Raw genomic sequence first — 17166 nt, forward strand, 5'->3', positions numbered from 1 at the left:
TGTGTTATGAAAATATTACTCCGTATTCTATTATTGTGAATGATTACAGGTTTAGTTTATGGATGTGTTCTGAAAATTGATGTTTTCAGAACACTTTAATCTTCTAGATTAGATACAAAATTATTTTATAGGATTTATACTCTAATAGTACCTAATAGTGTTCTGTGTTTTTTTACAGTTCTTCGAGGTGCCCTTTGACTCGAACATGAATAGGACAAAAAACCGGCCCCTTGTCAGAGGGCAGATTAGGTTAGTCCCTTTCCACCACTGTGTTTGTTCCTTTTAACAATTCCAGCAGATTTTTTTTAAAGGATTTGTAGATTTGGAAATGGTTTTGGCTAACTGTACAGCATGATAATGTAAACTATGAAACGAAGGAACTTTGGTCTCTTTTGCACGCTGTTACAAACATCATGGATGTGGGGAAAAAATAGAAAATTGCTTTAGTTGTCTCTGAACAACCTCTATATAGCATTAGGTTCAGCAATTGCATGTAATGAGAATTCAGTAATTCCATGTAATGAAACATTTTCTGGTGTTAAAGTTATCTGCGCTAATAGTAGGTGTTTTTGTTTTTGATGAGAAATTAAGAGCTGTAAGAAGCTAAGAGGTATTTAGTTGTCTGTGAACAGATCACTAAAAGCAACCCTACAGGCACAAAAACTAATCAGAAAGGCTCATGCACTGTTGGCCTTTCTTTGCAAGGGGTTGGATACAAAAGAGACTGGGTTATTCTGTAGCTGCACACAGAATGGTCAAATTGCCTCCAGAGCAATTTTGTTCACTTTAAGACATTATGCACCTCAAATGCTAATAATGCAGAACTTTACTCAATAATATCAAAGTTGAAATGATTTGATTTTGAAGGCAGATTAAATAGACTTGGCTTGCATTGTCATGTGTTTAGCAAGTATCTGTCTAATTGAGATGGTTAAATTAAATTGATTTAGTCAAATAAATCCAGAGAAACTGAATCTTCAGTGAGGATTGCAAAACAAAACTCCTCACCTAGTTCCTCAAGAGAAGATGAATAAAATGACTGCTGGACTATGTAGAGGTGAAATTATTTCTTTAAAAAGTGATATTTAGAACTCCTTTCCTCCACACCCAAAAATGCTAGGGTACTGAATATTTTCAAAAGCTAGATAAGATCTTTTCTGGGTAACTTTATCAAAGGACATTTGCCTGGAAATCCATCCCTAACTGACATTGCTTAACTTCCTATATTGTAGCAGTGCTGTATTATATTGTGCCTCGCAGGCTTGCAGCAATTGACTTCATAAAACTAAGTTTTTGAAGCAGGAATATAACATGCCTCCAATCCTACACCACACTGACAATATTAACCAGGATAATTTCTTTTTGGCAATAGATTTGGGGGAAAACTTTAACTAATAGGAGCATTAACCTCCCACTGTATATTCATGTCTTCTGCGCCACATAATGTTTCTCAAGCTACTTACTCCCCACAGAGCAATTTAAAGTATTGATATCAAGTCTCTCCCATTATAGGGGAAAAACAATCAATTAAATAGTTTCTGAAATGCCATTCTTCTGTTAAAATGCAGACTGGCCTAGATTTTTTTAAATCATTGACCTGACACTCTCCTGGATATTCAGATGAAAGAGTTCAGTGTGAATTCTTTTTGTACATTCACTGAATGTGCCTTGTGATTTTGCTAATATTCACAAAGTTTTAAATATGGCATATAGAAAATTTCAGATTTGGATCTGCTGACATGAATTACATCTATCTGTCTGCTTTTGGAATTTAAGATAAACATACTTATAAACCACTAATGTGTTGAATTGTACATTAGTAAGAAAAGCATACAGTGGTATAGTTCTATAAAATTAACTCAGCTTGACCTCTGAAGGAAGATGAGAGCGGCACTGGAGACAGCTCCATTAGGAGACCATCTTTCTTCTCAGCTCCTCAACAAAAACAGATGGAGCCTTCATTTAGCAAATTGCACCATGACTCCAGGTTTACAGATGAGCATCTGGGATGTTTCCTCACTCAGTGTGAGGTATAACATAGAGAAATCCATCAAGTCTTCAAGCTTGCAATTAATGAGTTGGAAATCTGCATTGTACACCTCTGGATGCATTCGTCCTCTCCCCACCCCCACCAGCCTTGGGGGAAAAAAACACGAAAGAATGCCTTGAAATGTGAAGAGTCATTAGCATGCATGCAAGATTAATGTGTAAAAACCTGAGGTTTTGAGAACACTGGAACTTAACATCAAGATCCCTTAGTTTTTTATATTTTTGATACAGACGCACAATAGTAAGACACAGCATATACACCTGTTCGGCTTATTTGTGAGTGTCTTATTGATTTTTTTTTTGCGGGTGGTCAAAACAATGTATTAAGTGTTTGTTCCTCCACTTCTCAAGGAAATTCTTTGAATTTTTTGAACTTTACTTCACTGGGAAAAGTAAAGAAGTAAAAACTACCGAGTAAAACGTGCTAAAATAAAAACTCAGGTTAATTGTAAATAATGTAACCTTTTTCCCGGCACTTCCACTTCAGTTCACCTTTCGTAAGACAGCAAAAGAAAATCTCATTTCGTGTGTCTGAAGTTTTCCAAATACAGTGAATTCCGGATCATTGGGCCATCGGTTAATCAGGGCAGCTGCTTATTCCAGACAATTTATAAAGAACAAAAACTATTCAAGAAACTAGTTGGTATTCCCTTTGTTTATTTGGGACACCATGCCACTTCATTGGGGCAGGAGACTGTTTCCGAACAGTTTCAAGCTAGCATTAGTCACGGGTGCTTGTGTGGCTGTTAGACACTACACCATGGTCAGAGCAAACAATTTTTAAATAGTATCATTTTCTGTGTGTTTGTGTTATGGTATCTGTTTTGGGCCGATGGACATCGATTCCAAAACCAGTGACTTTTGATAATTTAGTTTTTTATTTTTACTTTAAAAATGATCAGACCCTTGCCAAGGTGCCACATAAAGATATGACACTAGCCGAAAAAATAATCCTACTGGACCAAATTAAAAGCCATCCACCTAACACCACTTATTGTCAGCTGGCAGAGATAACTGGAATGCTGAAATCTACAATTACACATTTGATACCTCTGCAAGATAAACTGCGAGAATAATAGGGACAACATAGAACATCCCAAAATTGAAAGCATGAAGGTAAGGATCCAGATGTTGAAGAGGACCTCAAAAATGGTTTTCCACTGTAACTGGTTGAGGTGTGTATGTCAGTGGACCAATGTTAAAAAGAAAACCCAAGTCATAGGAGCTAGCTAAGAAGCTGGTCACGAAGATTTTAAAGCAATAGATGGTTGGTTCTCTCCTTGGAAATGTTGACACCATATGGAATTCAAGAAAGCATACGGTGAGAAAGGAGGTGCTGATGTTGTCGATGCAGAAACATGGAAATCTGCAAAACTCCCTTACTTGCTTCAAAATTTTGAACAAGTGGTATCTACAATGCCGATGAAACCTGCCTGTTTTTTATTGTGCCACGCCAAATGGTTCCCTTGGCCACAAACATGCAACACTATCAGGTTCAAAGAAAGCAATGATCGCATAATGGATCGACTTTCTGCACTAAGCATCTGCGCTGATTTTGTTCATTTACAGTCAATCAGAAGAACATGGCAGTGTACGCTGGATGAATTCCTCCATTGATAAATTTTAAGAATGAATACATAGTTTTTTTTGGTACTGTAGTAATATTAGCAGCGCTCTAATTTTTTTCTGTTATTTCATTTACAAACCCCATTTCCAGAAAAGTTGGGATATTTTCCAAAATGCAATAAAAACAAAAATCTGTGATATGTTAATTCACGTGAACCTTTATTTAACTGACAAAAGTACAAACAAAAGATTTTCAATAGTTTTACTGACCAACTTAATTGTATTTTGTAAATATACACAAATTTAGAATTTGATGGCTGCAACACACTCAACAAAAGTTGGGACAGAGGCATGTTTACCATTGTGTTACATCACCTTTCCTTTTAATAACACTTTATTGTTTTGGAACTGACGATACTAATTGTAGTAGATTTGCAATTGGAAATTTTGCCCATTCTTGCTTGATATAAGACTTCAGCTGCTCAACAGTCAGTGGTCTCCGTTGTCTGATTCTCCTCTTCATGATGCGCCACACATTTTCAATAGGAGATAGATCTGGACTGGCAGCAGGCCAGTCAAGCACACGCGCTCTGTGTCTACAAACCCACGCTGTTGTAGCCCGTGCAGAATGTGGTCTGGCATTGTCCTGCTGAAATAAGCATGGACGTCCCGGGAAGAGACGTCACCTTGATGGCAACATATGTCTCTCTAAAATCCTAATATACGCCTCAGAGTCAACGGTACCTTCACATACATGCAACTCACCCATGCCATGGGCACTGATGCACCCCCATACCATCACAGATGCTGGCTTTTGCACCTTTCGCTGATAACAATCAGGATGGTCGTTTTCATCTTTGGCACGGAGAACTCGACGCCCGTTTTTTCCGAAAACTAGCTGAAATGTGGACTCATCTGACCACAGCACACGGTTCCACAGTCTTTCGGTCCATCTGAGATGAGCTCGGGCCCAGAGAACTCACCGGCGTTTCTGCATAGAGTTGATGTATGGCTTCCTCCTTGCGTAATACAGTTTCAAGTTGCATTTCTGGATGCAGTGACGGACTGTGTTAAGTAACAATGGTTTTGCAAAGTACTCCTGAGCCCAGGTGGCTATAATTGTCACAGTAACATGATGGTTTCTTAGGCAGTGGCGCCTGAGGGCTCGAAGATCACGCGCATTCAACAGTGGTTTCCGACCTTGCACTGAGATGTCTCTGAATTCTCTGAATCTTTTCACAATATTATGTACTGTAGATGTTGAAAGACCTAAATTCTGTGCAATTTTGCGTTGGGAAATGTTCCTTTTGAACTGACTAACAATTCTCTCCCAAATTTTGGCACAAAGGGGTGAGCCACGACCCATCCTTGCTTACAAAGACTGAGCCTTTGATGGACGCTACTTTTATACCCAGTCATGATACCTCACCTGCTACCAATTAGCCTGCTTAATGTGGAGTGTTCCAAACTGGTGTTACTTGAATATTCTGTGTACTTTTCAATTTTATTTTAACTCTGTCCCAACTTTTGTTGAGTGTGTTGCAGCTATCAAATTCTAAATTTGTGTATATTTACAAAATACAATTAAGTTGGTCAGTAAAACTATTGAAAATCTTTTCTTTGTACTTTTGTCGGTTAAATAAAGGTTCACGTGAATTAACATATCACAGATTTTTGTTTTTATTGCATTTTGGAAAATATCCCAACTTTTCTGGAAATGGGGTTTGTAAATACGTAGTTTGTTACCCAGTTAAACAGTAATTTATCTTTTATAAGCCTTTTTAACTATTTTAATGAAACTATGCTAGTTGGGGCAGCTGCTTAATAGGACAAAAATGTACTGGTCCTGATGTGTCCCAATTAATTATAATCCACTGTATGTTTGCTCAACTTAAGACAGGAATACAAGTGCAAGCTGGAATTGACTCACAATTCAGTTTTCTCACTTCTCTTTTGCCTCAGGTTTCTGTAGGACCATTTCAATACATCTCAATTTACCAACTGTAAAAATTGGAATCCAAATATTTATCCACACATTTGCTAGAACCTAATATTAATCATTTGGTTTCTTCAGTAAAGTTCATTAAATATCCATATAATAAATGTTAAATCCTAAAACCCCCTACGATTTGCCTACTGACATAACCAATCGACAGATGACGCAATAGCCACTGCTCTACACACTGTCCTTACACATCTGGAGAAGAAGGATGTTTATGTGAGAATGCTGTTCTTGGACTACAGTTCAGCATTCAACACCATAGTTCCATCTAGGCTCAACAAGAAGCTCAGAGACCTCAGCTTTGACCCTGCCTTGTGCAGCTTGATCCTGGACTTGCTGTCAGATCGCCAGCATGTTGTAAGAGTGGGCTCCCTCACCTCCAACCCTCAGACTCTCAATACAGGAGCCCCTCAGGGCTGTGTACTGAGTCCCCTCCTTTACTCCCTGCATACCCATGACTGTATCGCCACCCACAGCTCCAGTCCGCTACTTCAATTTTCCGACGACACTATATTGATTGGCCTTATCTCAAATATTGACGAGTTGGCCTACGGGGAAGAAGTCATCTCTCTGACACAGTGGTGTCACAAAAACAAAGGAGCTGGTTATGGAATACAGCATGAATGGAGATGGTCTAACCCCTATTGACATCAATCGATCTGGGATTGAGAGGGTAAACAGCTTCAAGTTCCTTGGCATCCACATCACTGAGGACCTCACGTGGTCTATACACACCAGCTGTGTGGCGAAAAAGGCACAACAGCACCTCTTTCACCTCAGATGGTTGAGGAAGTTACGTAAGGGCCCCCAAATCCTAAGAACTTTCTACAGGGGCACAATTGAGAGCAGCCTGACTGGCTGCATCACTGACTGGTATGGGAACTGTACTTCCCTCAATCACAGGACTCTGCAGAGAGTGGTGTGGACAGCCCAGCGCATCTGTAGTTGTGTACTTCCCATGATCGAGGACATTTACAAGGACAGGTTATAAAACCTGTAGGATCATTGGGGACCCAAGTCATCCCAACCACTATCTATTTCCAGCTGTTACCATCCAGGAAGCGGTACCGCAGCATAAAAGCCAGGAGCAACAGGCTCCGGGACAGCTTCTTCCACCAGGCCACCAGACTGATAAACTCACGCTGATTTGAGTATTCTCTATATTACACTGACTGTTCTATTTATTATAAATTACTATGATTGTACATGGCACATTTAGACGGAGACGTAACATAAAGACTCTTACTCCTCATGTACGTGAAGGATGTAAGAAACAAAGTCAATTCAGTAATACAGTCTAGTAGAACCTTCACCTCACTTTGGTAACAAACTTCACTTGATACTAGAGTGAAGCGGGATGAGATCTTTCAGAGGGAATTCATGTACTAATTCCACACCAGCATTTTGGAACTTCAACAATGATATACGCTCAGTGGCCACTTTATAAGGTACTTCCTGTACCTAATTAAGTGGTCACTGAGTGTATGTTTATGGCCCTCTGCGCTGTAGCCCAACCTCTCTAAGGTTCGCTGTGTTGCCCATTCCAAGATGCTTTTCTGCATACAGCTGTTATAATTTGAGTTGCTGTCGCCTTCCTGCCATCTTGAACCAGTCTGGTCATTGTCCTCTGGTCTCTCTCATTAACAAAGCGTTTTCACACACAGAGTATCCGTGCACTGAATGTTTTATTCTTTTCTCACTTTGTAAACTCCAGAGACTGTTGCACGTGAAAATCCCAGAAGATCAACAGGTTCTGAGATACTCAAATCACCCCGTCTGACAACAAAAGTCATTTCACAGTCAGTGTCACGTAGATCACATTTCTTTGCCATTCTGATGTTTAGGCTGATCAACAATGAACTTCTTCACTATGTATGCTTTTATGCACTGAATTGCTGCCACATGATTGGCTGATTAGATATTTGCATTAACAAGCAGGTGTACCTAATAAAGTGGCCACTGAATGTAAATATGAATTATAATTACTTTGCATCAAAGCTATACTTTTAGAATAAATGCATCTTAAAATGCCCAAACATAATACACAACTCTGCTGTTTTTTATTTAGTTAAATTTTGCAGACTTATTTGGAGAACAGCCATTAGTGCATTGTTATTCAGTGTATACAGTAGTTATTGGCTGTGTTTGACTACGGGATAGGTTAGATTGAAGGTCATTTTTCAGGATGGAAGAAAGCATGCAGTTCCCCACAGTTATATTTTTGGATTACTGTTTTTCTTAAAAAATAAATTAAGGAATTAGGCTTAAGTGTGAAGGACAGAATTTCAAAGTTTGGAAAGAAAGTAGTCTGTATGTCCTTCCCCACACGCTTTCCACGGGTACTTCTGTTTCATTCTACAGTCCAAACTCACGCATATGGTAAGTTAATTGGTCATTGTAAGTTGTCCTGTGATTATGTTAGGGTTAAAGTAGGGTAGTTGGGGGTTGCTGGGCGGCACACCTCAAAGGGCCATAAGGCCTGCTGTGCTCTGACTAACAATAAAATAAATAAAAATTGACGAGAATGATGGTAGAATTCAAAAGATTGAAGGAGGTTAGTGTGTGTAATTAAGACCGCAGTTAGTTAAGATTGTTCAAACTGCAATTGAAGTAATGTGAGCAATTTTGGTTGCTTATATGTATTAAAAAAAGATGTGGTGGCATTGGAGAAGGTACAGAAATCACAAGAATGATTATGGGTATGAAAGAGTTAATGTATGGGGAGCATTGAATGGCTCTGTGTCTGTACTCGCTGGAGTTCAAACGAATGACAGGGGACCTCATTGAAATTTATCATATATTGTAAGGCCCAGACAGAGTGGATGTGGAGAGAATGTCTCCTGTATTGGGGGAGTCTAGGACCAGAGGGCACAGCCTCAGAATAGAGGGACATTCTTTTGGGACAGAGCTGAGGAGGAGTTGTTCCAGCCAGAGGGTGGTGAATCCGTGGAATTCATTGCCAAAGGCTAGCGTAGAGGCCAAGTCTCAAAGCAAAGGCTTAACTAGTAAGGGCATCAAAGGTTATGGAGAGAAAGTAGAAGAATGGAGTTGGGAGGGATAATAAATCAGCCATGATGGATTGGCAGAGCATACTTGATGGGCCAAATGGTTTATTTCTGCTCCCAGGACTTATGGTCTTAACTACATTCCAGTTTTTTTGTTTCCAGTCGCCTCTATTCTATAAATGATTTTGATACAAATATATGAGATGGGTAAAGTTAGATGCGGAAAAATGATCCACCTTAGTGGGAGTAAGGAAAAAAGGAGAAGCACTGTGATCTTAATTCCAAAATGAATGCATGATCCGAGAGAACTGGATTATATGTCTTGAAGGTGGTAGGGGAGCTTGAAAAAGTATTCACAAAGTAACAGGAGATTTGGGATTTCTCAAGTAAAATTGTGGAGTTCGTTAGCAAAGAAATTATGTTGAATATTTATAAAACACTGGTTCAGTGTATCTTGAAAATCACATCCAATTCTGGTCAGCGCAGTTTAGGGAGGATGTAAAGGCCTCAGATCTGCCAAGCATGTTATTTGATTATCATTTTCAATATGATATACTCTTAGGTAACATGTGTAGTACTTTGGGAAATAGTCATCACAAAATCCAAATAAATAAATTATACAATCTTCAATAAATGTGCTTACTATCTATTCCCATAAGGCCACATTTCAAAATGCCATGTATCAAGGCTTGAGAATGATATATTGAAATGGACAGTTTAGTCTTATTAATAAAAAATGATTTATGAAGTTGTTAAAAGTAATGTTTATTAATGTTTTCCACAAACATTTCCTCCAGTTTCAAATTGAATCCCATTCCTCAACCATAAAGACTGAATGTAGTGAAAGGGCCTTTTCCTTTTTATGGCATTTTATTCCTGTGACCATCATATTAATGTTTATTCTAACCTGTCTGTTTCATGTTGATTCTGTTTAAGTTGCTATTATGTTTGATGAAGTATTAAGTAGAAATCTGAACTAGCATTCATGCCTGTTACAAGAGTTCTTTGAGGAGACTTGTCTGAAGATAGTTTAGTCTGATCTGCTTTCCATTTGGAAGTGGCAATTACAAGTCTTGAAGGTTCTTAAGTTTAGAATTTGTACAGAATAAAGAGGCATGAAGTTTACCATTCTAGTTATTGTCTTTGTTGCACTTTTCCTCTCAGCTGATGTCTGTAGAATATGTTAACCACTTTTGATATTAATACCATAATCCGTTTTGTTTATTGGGAATTTGAATGCCGCCCAGATAGATTACATGTAAATAGGTCAGAACTGGGAAAAATATATAATTTCCTGTTAGTTGGCTTTAATTTGGGAGTCAATCACACAAGGAAAACTCATTATTCCATGGTGAAATAATTCGCATACGGCAGAGTTTGATCAACAATTGGAATTTGTTGAATGAGAACTGAAACTTTGAAGACCATTTTTTGAAATATCCTAGATGTTATGAAACTTATTTTTCATCTTTCTTTAATAGTATCATTCTGTCAATCATCTGGCAGAACAATTCTTCTCTAAGAGTTGAGCATCACATAAGCCTTAGCTTCAGGTCAAACGAACAGAGGCATTGATCGTGTGGATAGTCAGAAGCTTTTTCCCAGGGCTGAAATGGCTGCCACAAGAGAGCACAGGTTTAAGGTGCTTGGGAATAGCTACAGAGGAGATGTCAGGGGTAAGCTTTTTACGCAGAGAGTGGTGAGTGCGTGGAATAGGCTGCTGGCAACAGTGGTGGAGGCAGATACGATAGGGTCCTTTAAGAGGATTTTAGATAGGTACATGGAGCTTAGTAAAATAGAGGGGTATAGGTAAGCCTAGTAATTTCTGAGGTAGGGTCTTGTTCAACACAACTTTGTGGGCCGAAGGGCCTGTATTGTGCTGTAGGTTTTCTATGTTTCTAAAAGAACATGTTAAAGTTCAATGAGCTTTCCAAACTGCTTACCTTATAAACTTTCTTCTACTCTTCTCATTCTATCAGTTCTCCAAATCAGAGCTTAGACAAAAGAGAAAATAAGTTCTCTGTCTCCCAGTCTGATAAAGCAGCCTTCTGGGAGGAATTAGCAAATATTACCTAAGATTTCATTTCTGTTTATCATTTCATCTCATTAGCTTTCCTTCAGAGCATCACCAAATAAAAAAAAAATTCAATTTTATTCTTTCATCTAACTGTTCAGATCTTTCACAATGTTTAAATATTATGTAATCTAGAATCCAAATCTCACATAAAAGTACAAAAGCAAACTTTAACAAACTTTAAAAACACTGCAATGCAGAAAGCCATGCTGTAAAGTGCTTCCTGGTCCAGAAATCACCTTTTAAGTGAGTTGAAATATAATTTAATTCCTTTTTGCTGGTTTAAAAGTTAGTGACTTGTCCTGCTGTGATAAAACATAAGTGGTTGTGCTAAATCATCATCTCTATCTTTGCACCCTTCCATAGCCATTTTTAATTTGCTTAAAGTTGTTGGCAATCCTCGTGTGACAGCTTGGTAAAACTCCAAAATATTCCTCGGCTTCATGCAGGACAATGATTGGAGGTGATACCTAGCTGTGCACCGGAACCTGCTTTTGCTGTTTAGTTATTATTAATATTTAATTATATTATCTGTTTTGCAATGAATATTGTTGAAAAGTGTATTGCTGATTTTTTACAGTATGAACGTAGCTTTGGAATCCTTGAAAGGTTCTTTGAGTTTGAAACTGTTTATTTCTAAATAATATGTCATGGTTTTATATGGTAATGTAATACAGGGTTTTCCTATTTTTGTGAAAAATATGGATTTCTTTATTATGACAGTTGCAGATCAGCAAGTTTTCAATGGCTAAGCTCTGATACAGTCATAAATCCCATTCTTTTTGGTCATTTTTCCAATACAAGGGAGAGGGAGAGAGTGAAAGTGTGCAGCATATCTTGGCTTCCTGTTTGTTTGGGCCTTGATGCAACAGCTACCCAACATTAAAAAAATACACACAGGCACCACCTGTGTAAGGTCCATCATCTAGAAATATCAACTGAGAAACTTTTACCATTGCTACAAAGCAGACCAGAGTCTCTTTGGGCTATAGATTCAAAACTAAAATGAATCCCTGGCACCTAATGTCATTGTACAAACTGCAAATTAAGCAGAATCTTGTGTAGCTCAGGTCTGAGAAACTGAAATTGGGCAGCAGAAATTGGCTGAATCTGGAACCCATCTTGTCTTTTTGACTCAGCTTCTCACTCATTAAACTCAAAAACAATGGAATTTATAGTTGTATTTCTACAAGACAGTATAACTATTCATTGTCATGTAGTTGGAAGTATGATTTGAGTATACACTGCTGAAAATTACAGAACCTTGAATAAACAAACAAGTACAATGATTTGTCACCATTTGTGAGGAATCTACAGTCTATTTAATTACTGTTGAGTTTGTATTCAATCAGCCTCACTAAGAGCAAATGTCTGTCACGTGCAGACAGATCATTAGTGAAATATCCTCTTCTAGAGGTTCCTGCAGATTTGAGCTGATAAACAAGGGATGTACTTAATTTTAGAAGACCGCCAGGAACATGCGTACACTCCTTACAATTAATTTTTTTAAATGCAGTCGGTTTGCATAAGAAACACTTGTTTGTTAATTCATTGCATACCATCATACTCACCCTTAATAAGGAAATTAATAGTTGTCAAAGAAAGCTGGACTAGTGCAACAGAATATTCATAATCACAGACAAGAAACCAGTAGCTGACAAAAGTATCTCGTGTCATGAGATGGCAGAGGGATGGGCAGGGAGCAAAGGAATGTCTCTAATTTATTATGTATTGCTAGCAGTTATATATCACAGAAATCTTAAGAAAGATGTCTTTTTTTCTTAATATCTAAGAATTACTTATCCAGTTTGATGAGCCATGTGTGTTTTTTTTTAAACCCACAGTCCTCTCCACGCTGTATCCTTTGCACTCGCCTGCAGTGTGCCTGGTGTAGCAATATTGGGACTTGGAGTTAACCCACTGACTGGAGCATTGGGTGCCTTTAACATTTTCCTCTACACCTGCTGCTACACCCCACTGAAACGGTTGAGTATTCTCAACACCTGGGTCGGCTCTATGGTCGGAGCTATCCCTCCAGTCATGGGCTGGACAGCAGCAACTGGCGGCTTCGGTCCAGGTAAGTCCTTTATCCAGTCTGTCTTCCAAACATTCTCGGGGAAGAATAAAGATGTGCATTGATCATACAGAAATCTGATTTTGTGAAAACTCATCACCTAAATCAGTGGTAAATATGAATCATCATCTTGAGATGAGCAGCCTGCAGGGGAAAATAAACCTCCAGTGATCTGACATGGCTGTTCTTTAGACCTTAGCAGATAGACATACTGTAACAATGTTCAGTGGTGAATAACTATCAATCTTGTACTGGGAAGTTCTTCTTTATTTGCAAGTTGATTGAAAAATAAATTGAATCAAATTAGATGATACAGTGAAGGAACTTCTTGTTGTACCACTCTGGATAGGTGAATAACAAATAGCTGGCTAGCTTCCTTCTTGTGGAGATATGTTTATTTTAGTAATATGAATTATATTTTGTTAAACACTTATTCAGTTGATGTAGCCATATTTTCAAGTAGCTGCCCCTCGTGAGACAGAGCTACCATCAGTGTTGTAGTAATTCAGTTGTTTGCTGTACATTAAACAACTGACAGTTTTATTATTTAAACTAATTAGTCTGCATTTGGTTATTTGTGCCGGATATCGTTGGGCATCTGTTCCTGTGCGGATCAACGTGATAGTTCATGATTATTTCCAAACCTGACTCTTTTCCGGCACAAAGGTTTAATTGGAGATAAACAATGTCTACAGCCAGTGAGATGAATGAATATTTTCCTGACATAAATTCAAATCATAGAATACACTTGACATGATTGTCAACGCTAAATGTTACATTATTGCTAAACCAAATCTGAAGAAGCACATTTTAAAGGCTTATAACAAATGTGCAAACCACCCAGTACTGATTTAACCCTGTCCCAGTGGATACGTGATGACCCTTATCATTAATTGACCATCAGATAAAGAGATTTTCTCATGGTGGGTGGTGACACTGTGGAAGAGGATGCATCTTTGGTGGCCTCAGATTACCAGTATTCCAGTGACCAATGTTTTATCCCAGATATTAATGATACACAAAGCTGCTGCAATTTTCAATTTAGTTCAGAAAATTTCTACTTCAACATTTCTTTGTCCAAAGGGGATTAATGAAGGGATTTTGGCCCAGTCGTACCATTAGTTGCTGGCAGGCATATACACACTTCAGTGTTTGTTGGAAGGTGGGTTCAAAACATTGTTTTAAACAAGTTTTTTTTTGCATTATAGTGACCTCTGCCAGAATGCTGTTTAAAAGACAAAGGCAGATTTCAGTGGAATTGTCTGTACTTCTCTCTCTAGATCTTAGCAAAGTTCCCCAGCTGACAAGTGTAAACAAATTGTGATTCATTCAAATCACTAACTCACAAGGTAAATGCAATACCAGGACAGGGACTCTAATTTAAAATAGCATTCATTAAATATCTCTGAGTAGGTACTTATAATCAAATGCAACTAATGTGATGAAGTAATGTCAAAACTTATTTCAGCAGATGTAAGTTATTTAAAATCAGGGTTACATTCCAATTCATTCCACCCCAATTCAACATTACACACAGCATATGATTGTATTAGCATTTTCCTTCCCTGCGTTTAGTCATATTTTGACATGAGAATAAGTGTTAAATAAACTGCTACCACTTGTAGTCGCACTGCGATGGATGGCCTTTGAGCTACCAGGGAAGAGTGAAGCTCGGCGAATGCCGACATATTGTGTCTCTGACATACTTCCAAGTCAATCTGTCGTAATCTGTCATCCGAGACACTAATATAAACAGGGCAGTTTCAAGATTGGTCAACCTCGTTGATCAGATACTCATTCCATTTGTTAATGTAAACAGGGCTAATGACTCTTATGCATCTTGGCACCTACATGCTGTGAACCATAAAAAGATAGTCAGAGAGTAATTACAGAAAATAATTTTTATCTTCCTGTGGGGAAAATTGTTACCGCAATAACAATTCATAGTTTGCTGCAATTGCTCTTTGTATTTTCTGCCATTAGTTTCTACTGTTAGCAGAATCACACAGTATGGACTCAGCCCAGTGGGCACCCTTCCACATGAACACCACCACCCAGCACATGGTACATAACCTTCTATGCTTAAATTATTCAAGTATTCATAAACTTGTATTAAATTCTGTCAGTAATTTAGCATCAGCCACTTAGGCAGTGCATTACAAGTACTTATACTCTCTGTCTGAAGAAGGAACCTGCTCAAAATTTATCACCCTTGCCCGAAACATGTGTTCTCTAGTTTTATCTACCTTTGATATGGAGAAAAGTTCTCCTGGTCTTTCCTGTTTGTACCCCTCATTTTATACTTCAGTGCAGTCCTGTCTTTACCTCCTCCACTCAAGGGGAAAAAAGATGTAGCTTGTCCATTCTCTGTTCATAACTGAACTGCTCCATACCAGGTAAGTCTCCTCTGCACCCTCTACAACACCACCATCTCCTTCTGAAACCTTGGTGACGAGAACCACACGCAGTACTTCAGCTAAAGTTTGACCAAGGTTTTATAAAATGGAGACATTACCTTCTTTCTTAATACTGTATATGTTATGAAACTGTTTATCTGGCAAGTGTGTCATCCCTTCTAAAAATTTTTGATGACCAGAAGAGGAAGCCACACCAGGACAAAATTAAAATTAGATTGTTACTGATCTATATTTACAGATTTCTGAAAGTGAATGAATAGTCTTATTACTTTAGATTCCACAAATACAACCCCATCTTCATTTCATCTAGAAGAAGTCTTGTGTTTTGCTAAAATCCATTATATTCATTTCATTAAACACCCTTACATTGTCTGCATAACAAGATTACATTGTTGATGCTGGGTATATGATTAGCATAAAACTATGTTTGGAATTATATATTTTTTATAATTTATATATAATTATATAATATTTTATACTTATGCAATTTATAACATTATTTTGTGAATGCCCAGTGTTTGTGACAGTGTTTCTGCCTTATGAGAATCACTCATTAGTATTCTTAAGTGACACAAACCAAAATAAATTGGTTTAAGAATGAACAGAAAATTGTATGATTAATTACTTTTGCCAAGCGATATGGTCCGTGCTTTATCTGGGTGGTACCACCCACCCCTCTTCTCTTTCTATGTACTCCCTTGAAGTCAAAGATGACAAGTACTTCCGTTCTCATAGTGTGGGTTCTATAGAGGCTGATGAGGCAGGGATGCTTGATGTGGAGGTGGATGATTAGTAAGGGAGGCAGTACAAGCCTTTTACATGTATTGACAAAGGAATGAGTTTCTCTCTGTCTTCCTGAATAGGCATAATTTTGAGAAGTTGAAGGCCATAACTTCCCATAATTTAGTGAAGTTATTACATATTAACGAAGAAGTTCTGAGAGCATTCTTGAAGCATTTTCATCTGGTATCTCTTCCAAATGAAACTGTGTTCTTCTGGGATCAGCCAAATCTGTGGAGGATTCTTGGGTAACTTAGGTCAGGAATGCAGACAATATGGTCCACCAGTGATCAGAACCTTGATGCTATGGATGGTAACATGCGAGAATTTTACTTATTCTCATGATAGGTTTGAAGGATTTTGCAGAGACTACTCTCCAGGGCTGCCTGGCAGACTGCGGGCTGTAATGCTGGTTTTAAGGTCCTCAACTTTTGAAAACACTCTTCCTCTGATAGACGAAGGCTGTGCTTGCCCAATTGGAAGCAGTGGTGCATTTTATCATCAATGTCTGCCTCTGCTGAGAGGTGCCTCCTGAGAAATGGAAGGAGCTCCATGTTTTTAGAGTCCTATCCTTTATTACAAGGGTAAGGCCAACGTTGTGCACAGAGGCAGGGTGGTACAAGAAATGTTTTGCGTAAAGGCCATTTTCTCATACACTAAGTGAGCTCATCAGTAATGATGGTGTGGACACAAACACTGGTGATGCCTGTGTACTACAGCTCAGTAACTAAGGCTGGAGTGGATGTGAACAGTTTCTTTTCATCCTAGGCTAGCTTCACTCAAGGAAACCAGTTGGAGGTGGGATCAAATAGTGAGGCAAAGGATATTAAGGAGAAGGTTGGGACAATGTTACAATCTGCACTGGGGTTAGGTTTACAGGACATCTTATCAAACATTAGATGTAGATGAAATTCTGGGATCAGCCCAATTTGAGAAGGATTCTCCACAGTCCTCTGGATTGATAGCCAAAGGATTCTGTAGGCTCCTGTTTTTGGCCATTCTAGATTGAGGACAGACCGTGTAAAGGCAGTTTTAACTGGACTTTCTATCCTATATTGAACACAAGACCCTACCCCAGAAGTTAATTATGTCTTCTCCCAATGCTTGCCAAAAGACCTGTGTGAAATAAATTAGCATTTTACTTCCATCCCCTCAAGAGAAAACAACTCCATGTCTTGGCTTTAGGATTACTTTGTAAA

The 17166-nt window shown here is 38.3% G+C and overlaps 1 protein-coding gene across 2 annotated transcripts in view; it reads left to right on the forward strand.

Moving 5' to 3' along the window:
- cox10 (cytochrome c oxidase assembly factor heme A:farnesyltransferase COX10) overlaps window positions 1-17166 on the forward strand; it is a 138566-nt gene that overhangs the window by 107901 nt on the left and 13499 nt on the right. For both annotated transcript variants that reach the window (XM_073025903.1, XM_073025904.1), the window contains 2 exons: window positions 179-249; window positions 12541-12773. In XM_073025903.1, the coding sequence (XP_072882004.1) occupies window positions 179-249; window positions 12541-12773 (304 nt within the window). The remainder of the gene's footprint in view (window positions 1-178; window positions 250-12540; window positions 12774-17166) is intronic.

The sequence above is a fragment of the Hemitrygon akajei genome, chromosome 22, assembly GCF_048418815.1.
Source record: "Hemitrygon akajei chromosome 22, sHemAka1.3, whole genome shotgun sequence".
Taxonomy (NCBI): domain Eukaryota; kingdom Metazoa; phylum Chordata; class Chondrichthyes; order Myliobatiformes; family Dasyatidae; genus Hemitrygon; species Hemitrygon akajei.